Raw genomic sequence first — 18964 nt, 5'->3', positions numbered from 1 at the left:
GAAGTTTGCGCGAAGACTCGGGCTGGAGTTTGCGAAATCACCGCTGAAATTCCATTCGGCAGTTTGGGCCGCCGACAATAAGGTACTCCAGCTCGCGAAGCGACCCACCGTCTACCGCGCCGCGCGAGCAACGTGTACCTACACCCCGTCTCTACTCACACGCGTCCCGTTCCCGTGAACGTGGACTCCGTTCCACGTCGAGGGAACCATGGGCGGGCACGGTGGGCGGAGCTTATCCGACGCTCACCCCAACGTCCTGGCCGGAATCCTCGATCCTCTCCGTCCGTGTTCTGTCACCTATTATCACCACCTATCTGTCTCGCAACCCCCCTTGTACCCGACACATATGTAGAGCGAGCCCGCGAATTGCGTGTTGTTGCATCGATATACGACAGTTCCGATGGTCTCCCTCTTTCTGCGCAAGATACCGTATCTCAATGCTGTTTTTTTTTTAAATCTATTTTAGCGGGTAGCGAGGCATCAACTCGCAATTACGACGTCTATCTAGGATTTCGATTATAAAGCGCAATGGATCCCGACAATATTTCTCGCCTAGAGTGTGCACTCTTATGGTAGACAGTCCGGTCGTCATTGACACACGAGCGTTGGGCACGCGCGTGTGAGTGTGCGGAGAGTGCCGGACCATCCTCATCCTGCATCCCCACGCGCTGCACTTCCATCGCCCATCCCTGCGCCCATCGAGCAGCGGTGGTAGGGGCAGAACCGAGTATGTCAGTCTTCTCTTAGCACCGACCGGAGTAGGGTGTCGTTCGATTCTTTGCCAGAGCCGCAGTTCTCGCATCTGCGTCAAACGAATGACGGATGATCGGGCCGAGCGAGCCGAGTCGCGGCACAAATCCGTGGGATAGAGCTTGGTGGAGAACTTGGTTCGCGAATTTCGTAGTATATGCGAAGAGGAGGGTGAGGAGAGACGGCAAAATCGCGCGAGTAACAAGTAGGGACAGAAATTACACTCCGACGGTCGAAATGAAGAAAAGAAGAAGCGCGTAATCGCGTCTGGATTAATTGCGACGGCATAATTATGAAGGTAAGTTCTTTTGAACAGTTTATTGTGGTGTGGTGGTGTACAAGTCTACAAATGTGCGCTATAAATACGTCGAATTTCTTCCGTTCCTATTTCTGGCAAGACTGTTTTTTAAAAAAACAAACGATTTGTAAAGAAAAACATTGATTAAAAATAGCATTAGCTTGAATCTAAAAGGAGTATTGCATTTACTCGTCGGATTAACCTCTCGGCTTGGACAGTATATCGTTCTACACGTGACACCGAAATTGCAAGACCACAGGAAGGACGTCCGGTAGCACGCCGAGTGTCCGGTAGTCCGACAGTCCCGAGGTCCGCGCGCCCGGGCCCGGCTTTGCCTCCGCATTTCTCACTTTGTCAGCTCATCTACCGTCCACCTCGTCCCGGCTCGTTGACGAATAAAAAATGGAACCTATTATTCTTTCTCGCTCGCTGATTGCAGAAAGCGCTGTTCCAAAACGAGCAACGGACAGACGAAAATGGGAACTCGTCAGTTCGGATTCGCGCGTGGGAGAATATTTGACAGATCTTAATCTTTTCTTTAAACGGACGGAGAGAGAGAAAGAGGGTGCGCGCACACACGTGGCGCGAGGCTACGTGTATCTGCATTCATGGACCTTGTGATAATTTATGAACAGCGAATTCTCCAGAATAAATTCGTTAAGTTTGAACGCGCGTTTCTATTATTTGAATTTTATCACGTTGATAAAAATAACTCTCTGTGCCCTCAAATTACATTAAAAGAAAGAAAAAAGAAAACGATATTGTCGTTTCCTTTGCGGACAGCCGTGGCCAAACGGACGCTTTTAAGCCTTAGATTCCAGGCTGTTGTAAAAATTACCTGTTTGAGTGCGGGGACGGCTGGGGTTTTAGTCGAGCGATCATAAATTCGGGCAGGTACAAATGAAGTCCCACGGTCAAAGCCTATTCTAGCAAAAAGGACTCCCTGGTGTATATATCTCTGGTAGACATCCTTATTTAACAACAAGCGGCGGCGCCGTGCTGTTCATTAACACTCCAGAAAATTGCGTGTGCGCCACGTTATTCTCTTCCCTCCTTAAGCCGCCATTTATTTGCCGTTAATTTGTACATTGTGCACGCTCATACGCACGTTAATTCGAACGCCTGGAATTAGCATAAATCCATCTTGATCAACGTTAGACGTTTCGTTTGGAGTCTTGGAGACGTCCGTACGGGCGTCTTTGCCTTCCGTTATTCGTATAACTCGTTTCGACGATTTTTCCATCCGGTCAGCCCGCGACTGGGAGCGCTTCCCCTTTCGAGAGCTTTTGCACGACACTTAAAACTCATCGCCCGGTGCGACGATACTAATAAATCGAGGTATCGCGCGCGGTATGCGCGGCGCGACGCGAAGCAGCGTACGCGAAGGTGGTTTCCACACGCGAGAGGAGACAGAGAAAAGCATAAATCACAAGTGGGAAGTTCAGCTTCGCCTTCGGGCGAGTCATAAATCAATAGCTGTCCGGTTGTGCACATGAAATGATTACACCGGTCCCGCGCGTGTAGAATCGTGCGTAGAACGTGAGTTCCAACGTGACGGCGACGGCGGGGACGAAGACGGGGGAGAATCGGAAGGATCCTCGAAATTGGCCGTCGCGGCCGCGTCAGCTTCACAGATGTCTGACGGCCGCGACGCGCGGGTTTTCGTGTTTTTCCCGACGTTCTCGCGTTCACGTCGCGAGAAGCTCGCCGCCGCGTGGCACTCTGCTTTCCCAACAGCTAGAGTTCCTATAATCAGAGTTTGGACACGTGTATAGCTTTGTCTCACTCTCATCGACTTCTTGACTGAAGCATATAGCGACCAATGATAGCTTTGTCTCACTCCCACTTATAGCTTTATCTCATTCTTACTAACTTCTTGGCTGGAACATATGGCGGAGCAATCAAAAATTGTCAACGAGGTATCCAAACTCTGATTATAGCAACTCTACCAACAGCTCGGAAGTATCGTTTCTCTCGACATCCCACGTTCCCCGCGCGTTCAATCGTCGGCGTAGGAATCGCGCGAATTAGCGTGCCGGTCGCGCGAGGTAATTAACTCATCGCACACCTCCCGGGGCGAACAATACCCCTTGTGCGCCGCTCGTGAGTCAATTAATATTATCGGGTATCATATATGATCTGCATACGAGCCGGCGTGCCGTGCGCGTGCCGTGACGGGGCTCGGCGAAAGAAATCCGCGCGCGGATCTGATAGACGGTATCTCTGCGTTTATCTCCGGCGACGCATCGCGCACAATGAGCGCCGTCGCCGTCGACTTGGCAGCGACAGCGAAGAAAAAAGGGTATCGCCGAGACGTAGATGATATTAACGATGATATTAACATTGTTAATCGCGGCGTCCAAGTAGTTCTAATAGCCGGCTCGAGATAACGCGTCTCGCGCGCATATCGATGCGGTGTTTTATGCTTCATTTCGATAAGATCCAGATATGTGTAACGATGAAAAATTTTGCCGACAACCTGGCGCCAGGTTTTGGGGTCTCCCAGCGGTTCGCTTCAAGATTCGCGTCGACACGGACCCGCGAATAATTAGACCATCGCGCGCGCGCGCGCGGGCGTGAATTCGCGTATACGCGATTATGCGTCGTCGAGGCACGAGGGATCATTTATCACTCGGCGCGCCCCCGGCGGCGGTCCCCGAAGCGGCGGATCGTCCATTATTTCACTTTGCCGAGCATTAATCGGCAGATTCGGAGTCCCCCCTAGCCGGAGTCGAGTGTCTCTTATACCGACTCGGGAATGACGCTCCGTATCAGCTCCGCATCTTTTACGTCTTTCGCGAGCCGACTTTCTCTCCTCTCGCGAGATTCACTTGCGGCAGACCGCAAACTGCATTATCTCGTTAATTACCGCTTAGGGAAACCTGTCCTCTTATGTGCAACATAAGCAGAAAAGCAACTTCACGCGCACAATAATTTCTTTATTATAAAATGTTGTTATACCCGCTAATGCATGTTTCTTCCACATTCTTGCAGACTGAAATGGAAACGGAGTCCGAGTGCACGGACGGCGTTCTGTGCCCGAAGACCAACAACAACAATAACAACAACAACAACAATAATAACAACAACAACACCAGTAACAACAACGTCGCGGTCGCGACGAAAAAGAGCGGCAGCGATAACGGATATGACGCTATGGAGATGGACTGCGGCGGCTGCGGGGAGAGCGTACGCGAGCGCACCGTCCTGTGCGTAGGGGGTCGTACCTGGCACTCGAGATGCTTAAAGTGTTGCGCCTGTGCGAGACCCCTGCACGATCAGCACTCCTGCTTCCTGCGCGGCATGCGGCTCTACTGCAGGCACGATTACGCCCTGTAAGTGCAAACATTTGCATGCCGAATTTGCCCTCGTCCGATTCTCCGGCACCTCTCGCCGGCCGGAGAGTCGGCCGTTCACGGCAAGCGATTGCCGATTAGAATCCGCGCGCCCCGGAATCCGTTCTATCCCGGAAATCTATTCCTGCACTCTGGACGCGAACGTCGCTTCGTATATCTCATCCGACGGGCCGTCCGTTCGATCCGCGGGAGGCGAGGGGGAAGGGTCAACCTGTCCTCCGTGCGCGGATCCGCATTCCGCGTGCTGCTATCGCGAGTCGACGGGGAGAGGAAGGGCGGGGTAGAGGAAAGGATTATACTGGACGTTATCGATGAGCCCAGTAATATCCCGCTTCGTCGAGGGCAACTTACGCGGACGCCCCGCTGACGCGAGATTCGAGATCGAGTCGACCTAAAACCCGGCTTAAGAGACTGGCTACCGTGGCCGCGCGACCCCCTGCCCACCCCCATTCCCGCCGTCCACCTAGAAAAGATTGTCACATATAGACAAATTCAATACCGCAATCCGCTCGATTCCGATTTCCCCACGTCGAAGAGTCGTCGCCGGCGAATCGGTATATATTATCGAAATATTCGGTATCGCGCGCCGTTGACCCCTTGAGCCCCTCGAAGATCCTTTGTTCTTGGGCGCGAAAGAGCCACGGGTCTGGATCGTCAATCGCGCGAATAACCGTCTCCCCGAGTCACGTGGCTACGTCCGCGCGCGTGTTGGGCATACGGATGTGGTATTTCTACATCGATAGACATCCATAAGCGCGCGTATTGGGTGTCCGAGATGCGCGCCCGCGAGAGAGTCGCCATTGGGTGATTAATGTCTTCCAATGTAGTTCTGCCTCTCCTCGTCTTCTCCTTCCACCCCCTCTCCCCTTTTACCCGTGCGGTGCGGACCTCACGTATAGCCGGCTATTCACGTCACCGTGCATTCGTGTATCACGCATGCTCACGCACAGCACGAGCTGCGAGTCACGTTGACGTCTCGACGTCTCACTGTCTCGCGCGCGCCGGCGAGAACGCGGAAAAAAATAAATACCCTCTGTCCCGTCTGACTCTTTCGCGAGATCCCCTCGCTACGGCTTTTACGCCTCTGTACGTTTCCCCCCGCCATTTTTGCCCTCCCCTAAGACGCGCGTAATCCGTTCATATTACCTTAGACTGGACTTAGACGTAGCTTTTGTTACGCGATGTTCACAAAGTATTTCTCCAATTCTCTTCGGGCGACAAAAAGAGAGGAGGGAGGGATAGAAAGAGAAAAGAGAGAGGGCCCCGAAAGGTCCGACGATACGAAAAATAACACGCTAGGATGGTACACGATATAGCTGGCGGGGAAGGAATCGCCCGGCTATCATTAATTTATCAATGTCCCGAAAGCGGGTTACTTCGCGCTTCGTGATTCCGTATACCAAATATACGGCGTACGTGTATGTGGGTGCCGAGTCACTCGAGATGGGACTGCCTAGTGTCAGTGTTCCGGAGGACTGAGGAATTCGCCTCGTAAGGCACCGAAGCCAGCTGCGATCCTCGAACCGTTCCTTCTTCCCGCCTTCATCCGAGTGCGAGAGCCGCGCGCGGTGCTTCTTTTCTTCGGGCGAGCGAGGGAGGGCGGAGGGCGAGAAGGAGAGAGAGTGAGAGAGAGAGAGAGAGAAATAGAGTGGTCTTTGAAATTAATAAATATTCACCCGACCCCGGGGCCCGCGCGCCCCCCTGTCCTTCCCGACGCCGGGCACCCCAATCCTTTCCCCGCTTTCGTCGCTTTCGTACGTTTCGACCGAAAAAAGAAGAGCTCGGGCGTCGAAGTGATTCGATGGGCCGCTCGCGGCAAAAATCGCTCTATTAGCGCGGTTTCCCTCGCCACGAGATTCCGGTTTTCTCAATTCGGTGTGGTCAACGCAGAAGCGGCGACTCGCATGTCCCCGACATCGGGACCACCTGTCGCCGTAATCGCGGCGTTATCTTTTCCACCTCGCCGGCACTTAAGGCCGCATACCTCGCGGGTGCCGGGTGTCGTTCGAGACGTAGCAAAATAATCGCGATTCTTTGACTTGACCAAATAACGCGTCCATTCGACTGAAATAACGCGTTATATATTACAGCGATAACGTTACACAATTGACGAACTGACAATCCTTCCTCGGTATCATTTACCAGAAAATATACATATAAGCATCGCTGCGTAAATTATGACGAGCTGTTCGTTCTACGCTGCTACCGAGACGCAATTAACTTGGATCGCCGATGCGTACTTCGCCTCGATCTTCGATCGCGATCCGCATGCCGGCGGGATTCGATCATGCTCTCTCGCAGCGTGTCTGGGTACCGGCAAGCACCCAACTTAATCCCCCGTTGACTTATAGGGCCCGCCTATGTGGAAGAACAAATGAATAAATTAGGGCGGGGTCGTTTGGTAGCCGACGCGCGCGTACAGCCCTGAAGATTTATAGATACCCAATACCAGTTCTCTCGCCGCCGCCGGATACACGGGATTCCCCTCGTCGCCCTCTGCCCTTCCTCGGTGCGTTAAATCCTCGCTCTTCTTCTGGGGTACGAAACCGAGGGGCAGCAGCGGGGAGAGAGAGAGAGAGCAGCGGGCGCTACTATTTACCTGAAGCGACACATTCGGCGACACAGATCCGCCGTTTCGAAGGTGGAGGATCCCACGTGTTCGGGGAAACATTTTCGGCGTCGCAAAACTCGCTTCTTGCGAAAACACGCGAAAAGGATTCCACAAGAGAAGCCGTGCAGGCGCTGCTTTTAAAATTGGTCGAAATTATTGGGATACTTCTCGTTAAACTTCGACGCTCTAGATTCTAGAAGATAGACGGGCAAAAAGAGATGGATCATGGATCGTAAAACGATCGTGATCGGTACGGAGCTAGCTCCTAGGCGTGCCCTTTGCGCGATATCACCATAACCAATAATATCCCCCCCCGAAAACATCGCGTCATGCGACGATGACTATGCAGACGCAAAGACTAATCCCTCCATGAGCTTACCATATTTTTCCATACAATAACGCCGTGGTCGATCGGTCGTTGATGCATTCTTCTACTTCTTCCTCCGCTTCGTCGTCTCTATGCTCTTCCTCTTGCTTCTCTCTTCCTTTTTCTTTCCTTCTTTCCTATATGTCTGTATTTCTTATCGATCCTTTTTCTTTTCCTCCGCTTCGTTCTCCCTTCTTCCCGTTCCGTCTTCTTTTCTCCTTTTGCGATATATTCCCATGGCACATGCGTGGCATGACCTTCGCAGAAATTCACATTTCAGTTTCCTTCGCCCTGTTCGTTGTCCCCAATAATTAATTATCTCTCCGTAGAGTTTTCTTTCGTCTCTTTCCCCGAATCCTTTCTAGATCCTCACCTCGCACGTCTCGTCGGCATGGACTCAAAGAGCCCGAGCCATTTGTATAGAGATCGGAAGCCGCACGACTGAGACATCGAAATAATCTCGACGTAATCTACTCTTCGAATCGCGATACCGATCCTTAAATCGAGGAGGCTCCGACGCCTCGTCGGCAGGACATCGAGTGGCTGAGTAATATGTTAATGAGGACAGGACTGCCGCCGGGTCCTCGCGCTCTCGGAGGTCTCGGATGAACCTGCCGTCACAGCGGGATAAAAATAGTTTTTTCGCCTGTGTCCGCGCGATCGAGACTGTAGTCCGATACGCGCCGCGAGAACCGCGTTTATTATCCGCGTTCATATTCGTGATCGTGCGCCTCGTCCAAAAAGAGAGAGAGAGAGAGAGAGAGAGAGAGAGAGAGAGAGAGACTCGCGCGAATCGATGAATGATGAATGACGGTAAGTGGGTGATAAATGGGCGGTACACCGGTACACCGATCGGCCGAAATCGACTCCCTTTGTCATTGATTACGCGCGTCATCGATTAACTTTTTTTTAACGCTCGCGCGCGTTGGAAAGTTGACGGCGAATTATTGTCACGTGACGGCTTTCACACGGGAGAAATCCCCGCCGTTCGCGCCTTTTGCAGGACATTCGGCGCGAAATGCGCGAAATGCGGACGCAGCGTGGGCGCCGGGGACTGGGTGCGGAGGGCTAAGGACAGGGTCTACCACTTGGCCTGCTTCGCCTGCGACGCCTGTTCCCGTCAGCTCTCCACGGGCGAGCAGTTCGCGCTTCTGGACGCCCGGCTGCTCTGCAAGGCTCACTATCTGGACGTGGTCGAGGGTAACAATACCTCGTCGTCGGAGGACTGCGATTCCGAACACGGCGGCAAAGGCAGCAAGACGAAACGCGTGAGAACGACCTTCACCGAGGAACAGCTCGCGGTTCTGCAGGCCAACTTCCAAATGGACAGCAATCCCGACGGGCAGGACCTCGAGAGGATAGCCCAGGTGACCGGTCTCAGCAAGAGGGTCACGCAAGTTTGGTTCCAGAATTCCCGGGCGAGGCAGAAAAAACACAGCGGCAAGATCAAGACTCAAAGTAAGCGCGTCCGCTTGTAAACCCTCTCACGGGAAGTGTCCCTATACACGGGATTCAAAACCCCTATTTTTCGTGTACTTGCAGTGCATCATTCGCCGCCGATGCACCATCATCCGATCGATCTGTATCCCGGTGGGATTAACGTGGTCGGCGCTTATCTCGGTGGTTATCAGGCCAGCAATGCCGGTAGCGAGAGTCCAGGTAGCCCGTTAACGCCCCTCACACCTTTGACTCCGCTCACACCGACGACGCCGAACCACTTGCAGGCCCAATTCTGCCATCCGGCAGGATAATCCGACGTGAATGTTTCCACGAAGCCATTGATATTAATCTTTTGCATTCGTACGTGTACTTTTTAGTTGCAGATAATTCGAAGACATACACAAAAAAATCGTGACACGAACTCGCTATATCCATTTCTTTCTTATATTCTGTGCACAAAAAAATCAAGTCGAGAAATGTATCGCGAGCTAACTGATACGGTAGTTTCGAATTATCACGCGAGTGCAAAGAATTAACAATTACACACGACGGATTTCTTAAGACAAATTAATTGTACATATATCCCGAGGAGATGTAAAATAAGCGCGCGTTTATCAGTAGTACGATATGTAACGTATGAAAGGTACAAGTTTTTCATATTTAAAAGTTAGATTAAGCTTATTTATTCCGAACTGTAACGATTTACATCTACTTGCGAAATGGTGAATAGAGTCTCTTGGGCGATGAAGGGGGAAGAAGAACGCAACCTCTAGATTGTCGCGTCCGTCTTTCGAAACTTGGACGTGGGCATTCTTTATTCATAGTATACGAGATTGTATATAGAGCGAATTGTAGCTTTTGTACATATGTGTCTTCTATAGGTAAATACAGGAGTATTGTGAAGTGAGAGAGACGCGTGGAGATCAGAACTTAATATCGCATACTTGTCGCTGCAATATTACAAACCGTACTGTTATTAATAAAACGCCTTTTATTGTTAACCGCCGTTGTCGCAATTATTATCCTTCAATTATTATCCGATTCTCCGATTACAAATAATACAATTAGACAGAATATCGCGCGAGGGAGATATCCGAAGGGAGATGGTCATGATGGACAAGAGACGAAGGCCACTACTTTTGTTCAACGTGTGCAATCGCATATATTTATATACGTTTAGTTTACAATATTTACATCACAGGACATTCATATTGAATGATTTTACACGACTATTGAGATTACTACGAAAGATACTTTCATTTCAAGCATTGCTACGGGACGAGAACGAAATTCCGTCGACGACGCGAATCGCGAATTACGTCTTCGATGACGTTCGGAGGGCACTTTATTATGCAACTATTCGAAATTCCGATCGGAATTACGAGTTTCCGACCCACAAGTTTCCGATCGCGATTCCGTCCGTGTAGATTATTATATATGAATTCTTATCGAAGTATGAACGGAATCGATTTATCGTATGTCTCGTCAAGTATGAAATGAAAGTAAGTAAAACGTGTAAAACGGACTGTTTTAATCAAACATAGCTTGAAAAATATATTTTAAATGTCAACAGCAGCGACAGGATGACAAAGTAAGTAAAAATATTTATATTTAATTTTTTAATTTTGTATCCATTATAATAAAAAAGTAAAAATTATAATATGCAATAAAATATGAACTTAAATAATCATACTTCAAGTTATTCTTTAATCTTAAATATGATAATTTTTGACATTAGATAAATAATAATCTAATTATCATATGATCTTGTTGAACATGTTAATTAATTAATATTATATTAATATTATTATTATTAATATGTTGAAGATTATATGGCAAAGATTAGATCGTCATTTATTTTAATATCCATTTATTTAATATCCAAAAATGATGATATTTAAGATTAAGATTTTATATAGTCGGAAACTTTTCGATCATTTCGGAATGTTCATAATACGACAAGTGACGAGAAACCGAATCATTCCCAACGGATTTGTTGCCGAATAGATTCATAACAAGTGCCCAGAATACGAATCCGTCTCTTTTTACGCTTATCTTCGCTTTAAAAATTCCGTTAAAACGAATTCCTTCTGGTTGCATCAGGCATGAGGGAAAAGAAAGACGGAAAGACGAAGGGAAGAGAACGAGTACAAAATCATCACATACAACTGGGAAAGTGATAGGCAGATAGATCGATTCAAAATTGCGGGACGCAAAGTTACACATGTGTACACAACACTCACGCATACATGCACACACTTTTTCGCGCGTATAACGCGGAACAATAATGGTTCCAGTAAGTTTATAACACCGAGAGCGCGAGATATATGTTGCGAGCGTAACTCGAAAGTGCGTCATCGAAGAGTAATAGCGCGACGAGTGTGAATTTCCACTTTTTCTTGAGGCTTAAATAAAACGATGACCCGGGAAATTGAGCGGTGCTTCCTCGAGACGTGGTTCTCTCTCTATCTTTCGACGCTTTTTAAAGCAACGCCATGTATTTACAATATAATCGAAATCGTCATTAAACCTCGTTCGGCATAGACAGCAGCATCGAGTCTTGCGAGAGCTCGTCCATCGACTGCTCCGATCCTGAGAACAGAGTTAATGGAATCGCGATTACACGTGTACCCGATCCCGTCCAATCTCTAATTAATTGTCGAATCTCTCCGTTCTGGAGCCTTCGACCGCGGCGACGATCTTTCACGCGAGGCTCATCCCGAGATGTTGCGTACGACCGGGATGTTGCGAACGACCTCTTACCATGATTGTGATAAATCGAGCCCGTCGGGCTCTTGCACGTGGCCGGGCTAAGCTGCGGCTGCTGCTGCTGCTGATGCTGCTGCTGATGTTGAAACGAGTATGTCAGATGCAAGTTGATGTGGCGACCGAAATCGTTGGGCGAGGCGGTAGAATTTGGTGGCGATTGGTGCACTGCAAAAATTCATTCCTTCGATGCTGATAATTACGACTATTATTATCGACTACATATAATCGCGACGAACACTTTGCGGAAATATTGTGGAGAGACGTCCGGCGCGATGTCTCGCTTACCGTGCTGCCCCTTCATCTTGCCCGTGTGAAGATGCTTCTTCTGCCTCGCCCTCGAATTTTGAAACCACACTTGCGTTACCCTCTTGCTGAGACCGGTTACGTGAGCTATCCTCTCGAGGTCTTGCCCGTCGGGATTGCTGTCCAATTGAAAATTCGCTTGGAGAACGGATAGCTGCTCCTCGGTAAAAGTGGTTCTAACTCGCTTCGCCTTATTACCGCCCTTGTGGCCACTCTCGGAGTCACCGCCTTCTGCGAAAGTACCAATTAGCCGTACCTACCTCCCACACCGTAACGCGATCCATCTCGATCGGGAGCGCGTCTTACGCAACGAAGGATCACGAACAGTATATATTCTTTTATCCATCAAGTTAATTTAATTCGTTATTGCGGCAATTACTTGAGGAAGCGGGTTAACGCTGAAGAATTAATTTAACGAAGGAATAATTACTTTTACTCGCAGAAACGTAAAGACTTTATATCCTATACATATTTTTGAAATTTCATGTAAGTTTGGCGAAATGTTTATTTCATGTTAATATCTCTCGGCGTATGTAATTCGTGTGCGACATTCTCACCATCGGAGGAGGTGTTGTTGCCCTCGACGACGTCGAGGTAGTGCGCTTTGCAGAGCAATCGGGCGTCCAAGAGGGCGAATTGCTCGCCGGTCGACAGCTGACGCGAGCAAGCGTCGCATGCGAAGCAGGCCAGATGATAAACCCTTTCTCTGGCCCTTCTCACCCAATCCCCGGCGCCCACGCTGCGCCCGCATTTCGCGCATTTCGCGCCGAAAGTTCTGCAAAACACACAAGAAGCGTAACTCTCACTCGAGTGTTAACTGCGTGAACTGCCGCAGACGTATATCATTTATAAGCGTATATAGGTGTATCGCGGCGTCTCGGATTTATTTTGCGATATACGTTATAACGACAGCCAATATAGCCGACTCACTCGACACTCGATCGAACGAGTACACGGGGTGTAATGATAACCGCTCGAATATATCTGTGGCGGACGGCGAAGGAGGAGAAGAAGAGGCGAAGGCCGACGCGCGAAGGGTATCCTGAGAGAAGAGAGAAGAAAAGAGACTTTAGAGAAGAGATATTCGTGTCGGGGAGCGAGTGGTCTCCATCGGCGCGTGTTTCGCGGCCGTTTATTTCTTCGGCTCTCGCTCTTCGCCCTCCCGCCTCCCGCGAGCTTCGGGAAGAAGGATCTACGAGAGAACGCGCGAGCAAAGTATCCATATACCTTCGCGCCTTCCGGTCAATACCCGCGCGCGCGCGCGTATCAGCGCGCCGGTAATCCGAGGCTCTCTTGCGTTTTAATTAACCTCCGTTGTGCGCGCGCGAGAAAGCTACCGGAGAATTATACAATAGTCCCCCGTGCATTAATTAGCCGGAATTATACAGGTTGCGGTTGTACACCGTCGAGATCCTTGCGGCGGAGTCGCGATCTCTAATAAAGTGTATCGCATGCTCGCATGTAAATCCGCCGGATCGATTCTAATAATACCAGCGTGGTAAATGTGCGCGTTCGTGCGACGGGGTGCCCCGCTGTCCGGACACTCCGGACGCCGTAAACGGTAGCCGTGTACCACGGCCACGGACACACGGGGCGAGCACGACCGGATGAATGGCTCCGGGGTTCGCGCTTACCGTGTGAGGACGCGCAACGAGGAGCGAACGAGAGGATGCTCGTTCCTTCGGCGTGGCACAGCCGTGGCACGGTCGTGGTACGGCCGGCCCGTGTCGCCGGGAGTGTCGCGGCCGATAATTAAACAACGACCAGACGGCCCATTAGCCCATTATCATATTCATGAACACGGAAAGTGCATCCGACCCGATACTACCCCGCCCGAGTTCTCCCCGCGCCGCTCCGCGTCGTCGCGCTTATGCGGATTGTGTTTGCGAATGCCTGATGCGACGTACATTCGGCGCGCTTCGAATATCTTGGGGTTGCCACGCGACTATCACGGTGGTCATTTCCCCCGCTGTACCCCGCGACGCGGATGTTATTGCCCGAAAAATCCCTTGCTCCGGATCGCGGTGGGGTAATAAGCAGCGCGCTTCCGCGCGCACCGAAGAAATAGCTTTATTCACCTTGCGCTTACAGAAAGAGGCGCGTGCGCCGGCCATCGCGATGTCCTCGAAATCCTGTATACGTATTCTTTTGAACGGAGATGGAGAACAAAGGGAAGAGACGCGATGTAGATTCTATCGCGCGGCGCGGCGTCCGGCGAGATTAAACTTTTCTGATCTGCCGATACGCGCGCCTCAATCCCATTGTCCTTTAAGAGAAGCAGCTAATTCCTTGTCCTGGCGCTAAAGGTGATCCCCCGTCACGCCCACGTGACGGAAGCTAGGGAAGGATTTGAATTTCGAGCGACTCTTGTCCGCGATTACGACACGCCGCCGCCGGTTCTCGAGGAGAGCCATACAAAGGGAGCTACAACACGTCGATGCGAGAAGACAAGAAGGAGACAGACGCGGAGGCGAAGTGAAATCTTGAACGCCCGATGCTTTACTCCGTAGATCCCCCGCTTGATTTTATTTTCCTTTCTTTTCTTTTCGGACGTTTCGTCCATTATCGCGCGAAAGGAGACGGGGGGAGAGGAGACGGTTTCTGATTCTCCCGGAGGCGGTTGTCGGCGGCGGTTGTCGACGGGTCTATACGGGATCCACGGGTCGCGTCGAGATCCCGCCGACGCGGACGACCGGGTCATCGTATGGCAGCGTTACTAGGCAGAAAGCACGAATCAAAAAAATTACGCGGCAGATTCCTTCGGACCTCCCGCACACTGTCGGACCCCGGGTCTCGTCCGAGTTTATAGCCAGCGTTGAAAAGTAATCTCGAAGCCGTTATTCTCGCGTAATTAATGAGGATATCTCATTCAATTTTCGCGGGCGAGAACGGAAAATTGATTTATTTCGACGAGCGATTTGTTCCCTCGCTCGCAATTCCTATATACGCGCCGCGCGCGATACGACGCGTGTACGAATTTAATATGAAACCAAACGTCAGACCGTTCGCCATCGCCAGATGCGGCGCGCCAGCGATCGGATATCACGGACGTCTCATATCGGCCCCGGTTGGTGCAAGAGACCCAGGTGACTGAAGTAACTGATTGACAGTTGGATAAACACATTGGGCAGGCTGCGCCCGAAGCCTTCCGTACAATCGACGAGTCACCGCGGGTCCCGTCGACTTTGATCTCCACGACCGTACGTCTTACATCGCTATCGATGCGCATCGCGCAGCAACAAAAATATTCTACTTATTCATTCAGCGATACGAACAAAAAGAAGCGGCTATTTTCCCCCTCTTTCTCTCTCTCTCTCTCTCTTTCTCTCTCTCCACATCTCTCGCGTTCTCTTTCTGTTGACACTCGTATAACTCGTTGAGCCGATTTAATTGTCCACTCATATCGCGTAAGCAAAAGAGTAACGCGAGTATTATTTCAGGTGAAAGTGCCAATCGATGGTATAGGACTTACAGGGCGTAGTCGTGCCTGCAGTAGACCCGCATGCCTCTCAAGAAGCACGAGTGCTGATCGTGCAACGGCCTGGAACAGGCGCAACACCTCAGGCACCTGGAGTGCCACGTACGTCCGCCCACGCAGAGGACGGTCTGCTCGCGTACCCGCTCGCCGCATCCACCGCACTCCATTACGCTCGGCGACGTTTCCGGGCCGACGACCAGCCCACTGCTGCCCTCGGGACAGGCGAGATTGGGACCGCCGACGTTGCCGTCGCACGCACCATCGCCGCTCGTGTCCTCGACTTCCGTCTGCAACGAAACAGCAAAATCCAGATTCAGTCCGTAAACATGACAGACCATCCGTAAGAATAACGGATGTTAACACATTAATTAACTGTACGTTACTCGCATGGTTTTTTAATACCTTGTTATATTTGCGCGAAAAGTATTTTATATTATATCTCTCAATTTCAGATTTATTGTACGATTTTATCTACTTCGCTGATATCTGATAATGAGTATTCGCTTCAAAGTTATTGGAATCTTTAATTAATTAAAATCTTGATTAAAGCGTTCTGATGTTTTTATTAATATTATCTTCTAATTCTTATAACAACATATTCAAAATTATTAGTTACTGTGAAAATTGAAATTCTTATTTATTTATAATTATTATTTTTTGGCTACTAATAATTATTGTAAAAAATGTAATTCTCATAATTATGGAACTCTAAAATAAAATTTCAGGATTATAGAAAGTCTTTTAAAAATTAAAAATAATTTTCAAAATTAAAGTCTCACTTGCGTGGAAAAAAATTCCCCAGTGATGAAGAAATGATTTTCACAGCTTTAAACCATTTTAAGAACAAACATTCAGAATCTTTTAGTGTTATAGAAAAGTTAATCTTTTATTCTAAAAGATATAATAATAAAGTAAAGAATGAATATACTAAATAATAAAAATGGTTTTTAATTTTATTTATTCATTTTATTGTTAATTTCAGCATTGTGACGTCTTTTAGCTGTACTCTTATATCTCTGTATTGAACTCGCCAGTGTTAGTGCGGTAGGTATCAGTGCAGCTACGAAGAATAAAGCAACTGATAACGCAATTTTTTTCGAGAACGTCAAATATAAAGCCCCAAGCCTGATTTACGAGGACACGCCCCCCTCGTTCGAGAGTCATTTCGCCGATGATGCTGAGGGGTTGTGTGTAGCCGACGACGTTAACACCCCGGGTTTACCGTAACAAGACCGGTAACATAATGACCGAGAGAGAGATTCGGAGGCGACTGGCTAACCCGGACGGCCATTATGCGTGCCATCGGCGCGTTACCGCAGCCTCCCTGGTACCCTTATTTGGGGGAATGTGTCGTGGGGTGTGTGCGTTACCACGGGCGTGAGAGGTGCCGAGGCGAGAACACGCATTTACACGCGGTGCGCGTACCAGCACAACTCGGGGTTGAGACACCGACACGCGTGTCACCATTATTGAAAAGGAACGAGCGCCGGTTCGTGTCGTCTACTATATGGGGAGAGGACCCACGAATCGAGTGCCGTTGGCTGCCGCTGATCGCTGCGCGGTTACGTTAGCACGCGGTGGGGGGTGCCTTTTGCGCTTGACCAGCTGCCTTGGCGGATCGTTTACCAGGTTTACGACTCTGGATACGCATGATCCGCGAGTCGCTTCGCGCGGAAGTCGCGCGGGGCGGTGAGGTATATCGGAGTAAGACACGGGTGATAAATAAACCGGTCGCGGTTAAATAAATGTAAGAATCGTTATCTCCCGACGCGATCCGCGCGCGACGCTCGCGCGGTTCGTATAAATTCCAATTCTTCAAGCGCAGCACGGTTGAACTAATTTGTTTTAACAACATTGCAAATCCGATTATAGTGCTCCTTCCGTCCGGAGACTCGAGAGAAGATATAATTGAAAGCGCGAGGAGATACGATATCGATGTTGTTCCGCGTGTTCGAGCGTTTTACGCTTTACAAGAAGTTCCGCGACGTGTGTAATTTATATCGGTGGTACATTCAATGTACGTACAACGGTGCCTCGCTCGCCGCGTGTACGAGTCTCCGGATATGAGAGAACGCTATCCGCTGTTCGCGTTCCGCGGGATAGCGAACATATCAGCGGTTATAATCCGTGCGCTTATGCGTGCGCACGTTCGCGGGTCGGGAGAGTCATAGGTGACAATAATAACTTCGAGTTACACAGCGCGAAGCGGCGTCGTAAAACGCGGGATTAGACTTTTCCGTCTAATGTATGTGCCTTCGAGAAAGAGAGAGAGCTCGCGCAGAAAGGCCGCTCGCAGCGGGGCAACGAAAGTGAACCGGCGCTTGAGATGCCGGCCGAGAGTTCAGTTAGATTTGCATAATTAAAGTCCAGTTTTGGATAGACTCGAGGCCGCACTGCCTTAAATTTCTTTTTATTTCGCAGACGATCTCTGCAGATTTATCGCTACGTAAACTGACGACAATAGGAAGGCTTTTGAGAACACATTAGTATAGTGATTTAATATCTGTTGTTATCATTGTTATCATATACGTAGGCTCGATACATATCGCAATTGATCTATTTTTAATTATTCCAGTTATACAAGTATATTTTCTTTTCAAAAGTAATAGAGATGTAATTTCTCCGTATTAACGCGCATTGGCGACCCTTCAATCCCACATAATCGGATCTAAAGATTTACCTATTCTGGTAATCCCGCTTTTACGATATTATTGACTCTCACTGGAAGAAAGCTCTCTCGAGTGTGGTATCGCGAAGACGGGGGAGGGGGGAGACCCATGGTGAACTTGTATATTTCGTATCCAGTATTGAGTTCTCGTGCACGCCTCTGTTTAGAATGGCCGTGAGGTCCTATTCTTATAGAACTCGAGTGGTTTCGGTTTCGGTTTTAGGTCCCTTTTCCCGAACTATAGACACTACCATTGGGTATGACTTTCAAAGCTGAAAGCCTGTCGACGGGGGGGCCCGTAGGGGTCCCAACTACAAGCTTCCCGCCTTCATCGGCCCTTGCGGGGTCCGTGACAGTCTGGGACACACGGTTGTGTCCATTGAAATCGATACTTCTTTCCCTGGCGAAACCATTCCCGCAGTAGGTATGCATTCGTCCATATAATAATCATAATGCGATCTGGCACCGTAAAACCGAAGTTAACCGACGCGACGATCGATGCCTCTTTTTTCCCTCTTTTTATACAATTGCTAGACTTTAGCTTCAGTCAACTCATACCGTAAGAATAAGTGATTACTTTTAAATTTGTAAATAATAATATCGACGACAGAGAAAGTTACATTATTTAGGCACGAGCGAATAGATATTCGAAAAATGCAGACAGATAACGATGGAACGCTGCAATCTTTGAACTGATTGTCGCGTGCGCATTGGATGTAACCGGAATTACGTGTGCCCCAGGGTTTCCTATATCTTGTCACACACACACACACGGAACGCAAATTCGTTTTCAGTCGCTAATGAACACGACCGTTAATTAGAAACGAACACTTTGTAGTAGACTGACTGGATGCGCGAGCGGGCGTTACTATCTAACAGAATTTGCCGGCACACACGGACTCTCGTTAGAGGAATTTATTAGGG

At 49.3% G+C, this 18964-nt stretch overlaps 2 protein-coding genes across 4 annotated transcripts in view; one reads left to right on the top strand and one right to left on the bottom strand.

Moving 5' to 3' along the window:
- Positions 1-753: 753 nt before the first annotated feature.
- Positions 754-10452, top strand: LOC112459868 (LIM/homeobox protein Awh-like). Its single transcript, XM_025024236.1, has 4 exons — positions 754-1048; positions 4043-4383; positions 8386-8840; positions 8925-10452. Exons 1-4 carry the CDS (start codon positions 1043-1045, stop codon positions 9131-9133), a joined length of 1011 nt encoding a protein of 336 aa, XP_024880004.1. The 5' UTR covers positions 754-1042; the 3' UTR covers positions 9134-10452.
- Positions 10453-10650: 198 nt separating this feature from the next.
- The window catches only part of LOC112459857 (LIM/homeobox protein Awh), a 13885-nt gene continuing 5571 nt past the window's right edge, over positions 10651-18964 (bottom strand). Inside the window, exons 2-6 of one of the 3 annotated variants that reach the window (XM_025024211.1) lie at positions 15367-15659; positions 12452-12669; positions 11877-12125; positions 11586-11756; positions 10651-11414 (exon numbers count right to left, since the gene is read on the bottom strand). In XM_025024211.1, the coding sequence (XP_024879979.1) occupies positions 11347-11414; positions 11586-11756; positions 11877-12125; positions 12452-12669; positions 15367-15659 (999 nt within the window). In that variant the 3' untranslated portion in view covers positions 10651-11346. Of the gene's footprint in view, positions 11757-11876; positions 12126-12451; positions 12670-15366; positions 15660-18964 lie in introns of all 3 variants that reach the window. The other 2 variants (XM_025024209.1, XM_025024210.1) reach the window with 2 other exon arrangements.

Source organism: Temnothorax curvispinosus, unplaced genomic scaffold (assembly GCF_003070985.1).
Source record: "Temnothorax curvispinosus isolate PA1 unplaced genomic scaffold, ASM307098v1 QBEX01010178.1, whole genome shotgun sequence".
NCBI classification, from domain to species: Eukaryota; Metazoa; Arthropoda; class Insecta; order Hymenoptera; family Formicidae; genus Temnothorax; species Temnothorax curvispinosus.
Note: the sequence above shows the minus strand (reverse complement) of the source record. Positions and strands in the feature narration are given on the sequence as shown.

Excerpts from the sequence above, each read along its gene's own strand:
- LOC112459868 (XM_025024236.1), top strand. Across the intron at positions 4,384-8,385 it reads TGCAGGCACGATTACGCCCT|GACATTCGGCGCGAAATGCG; the intron begins GTAAGTGCAAAC and ends CGCCTTTTGCAG. Across the intron at positions 8,841-8,924 it reads CGGCAAGATCAAGACTCAAA|TGCATCATTCGCCGCCGATG; the intron begins GTAAGCGCGTCC and ends GTGTACTTGCAG.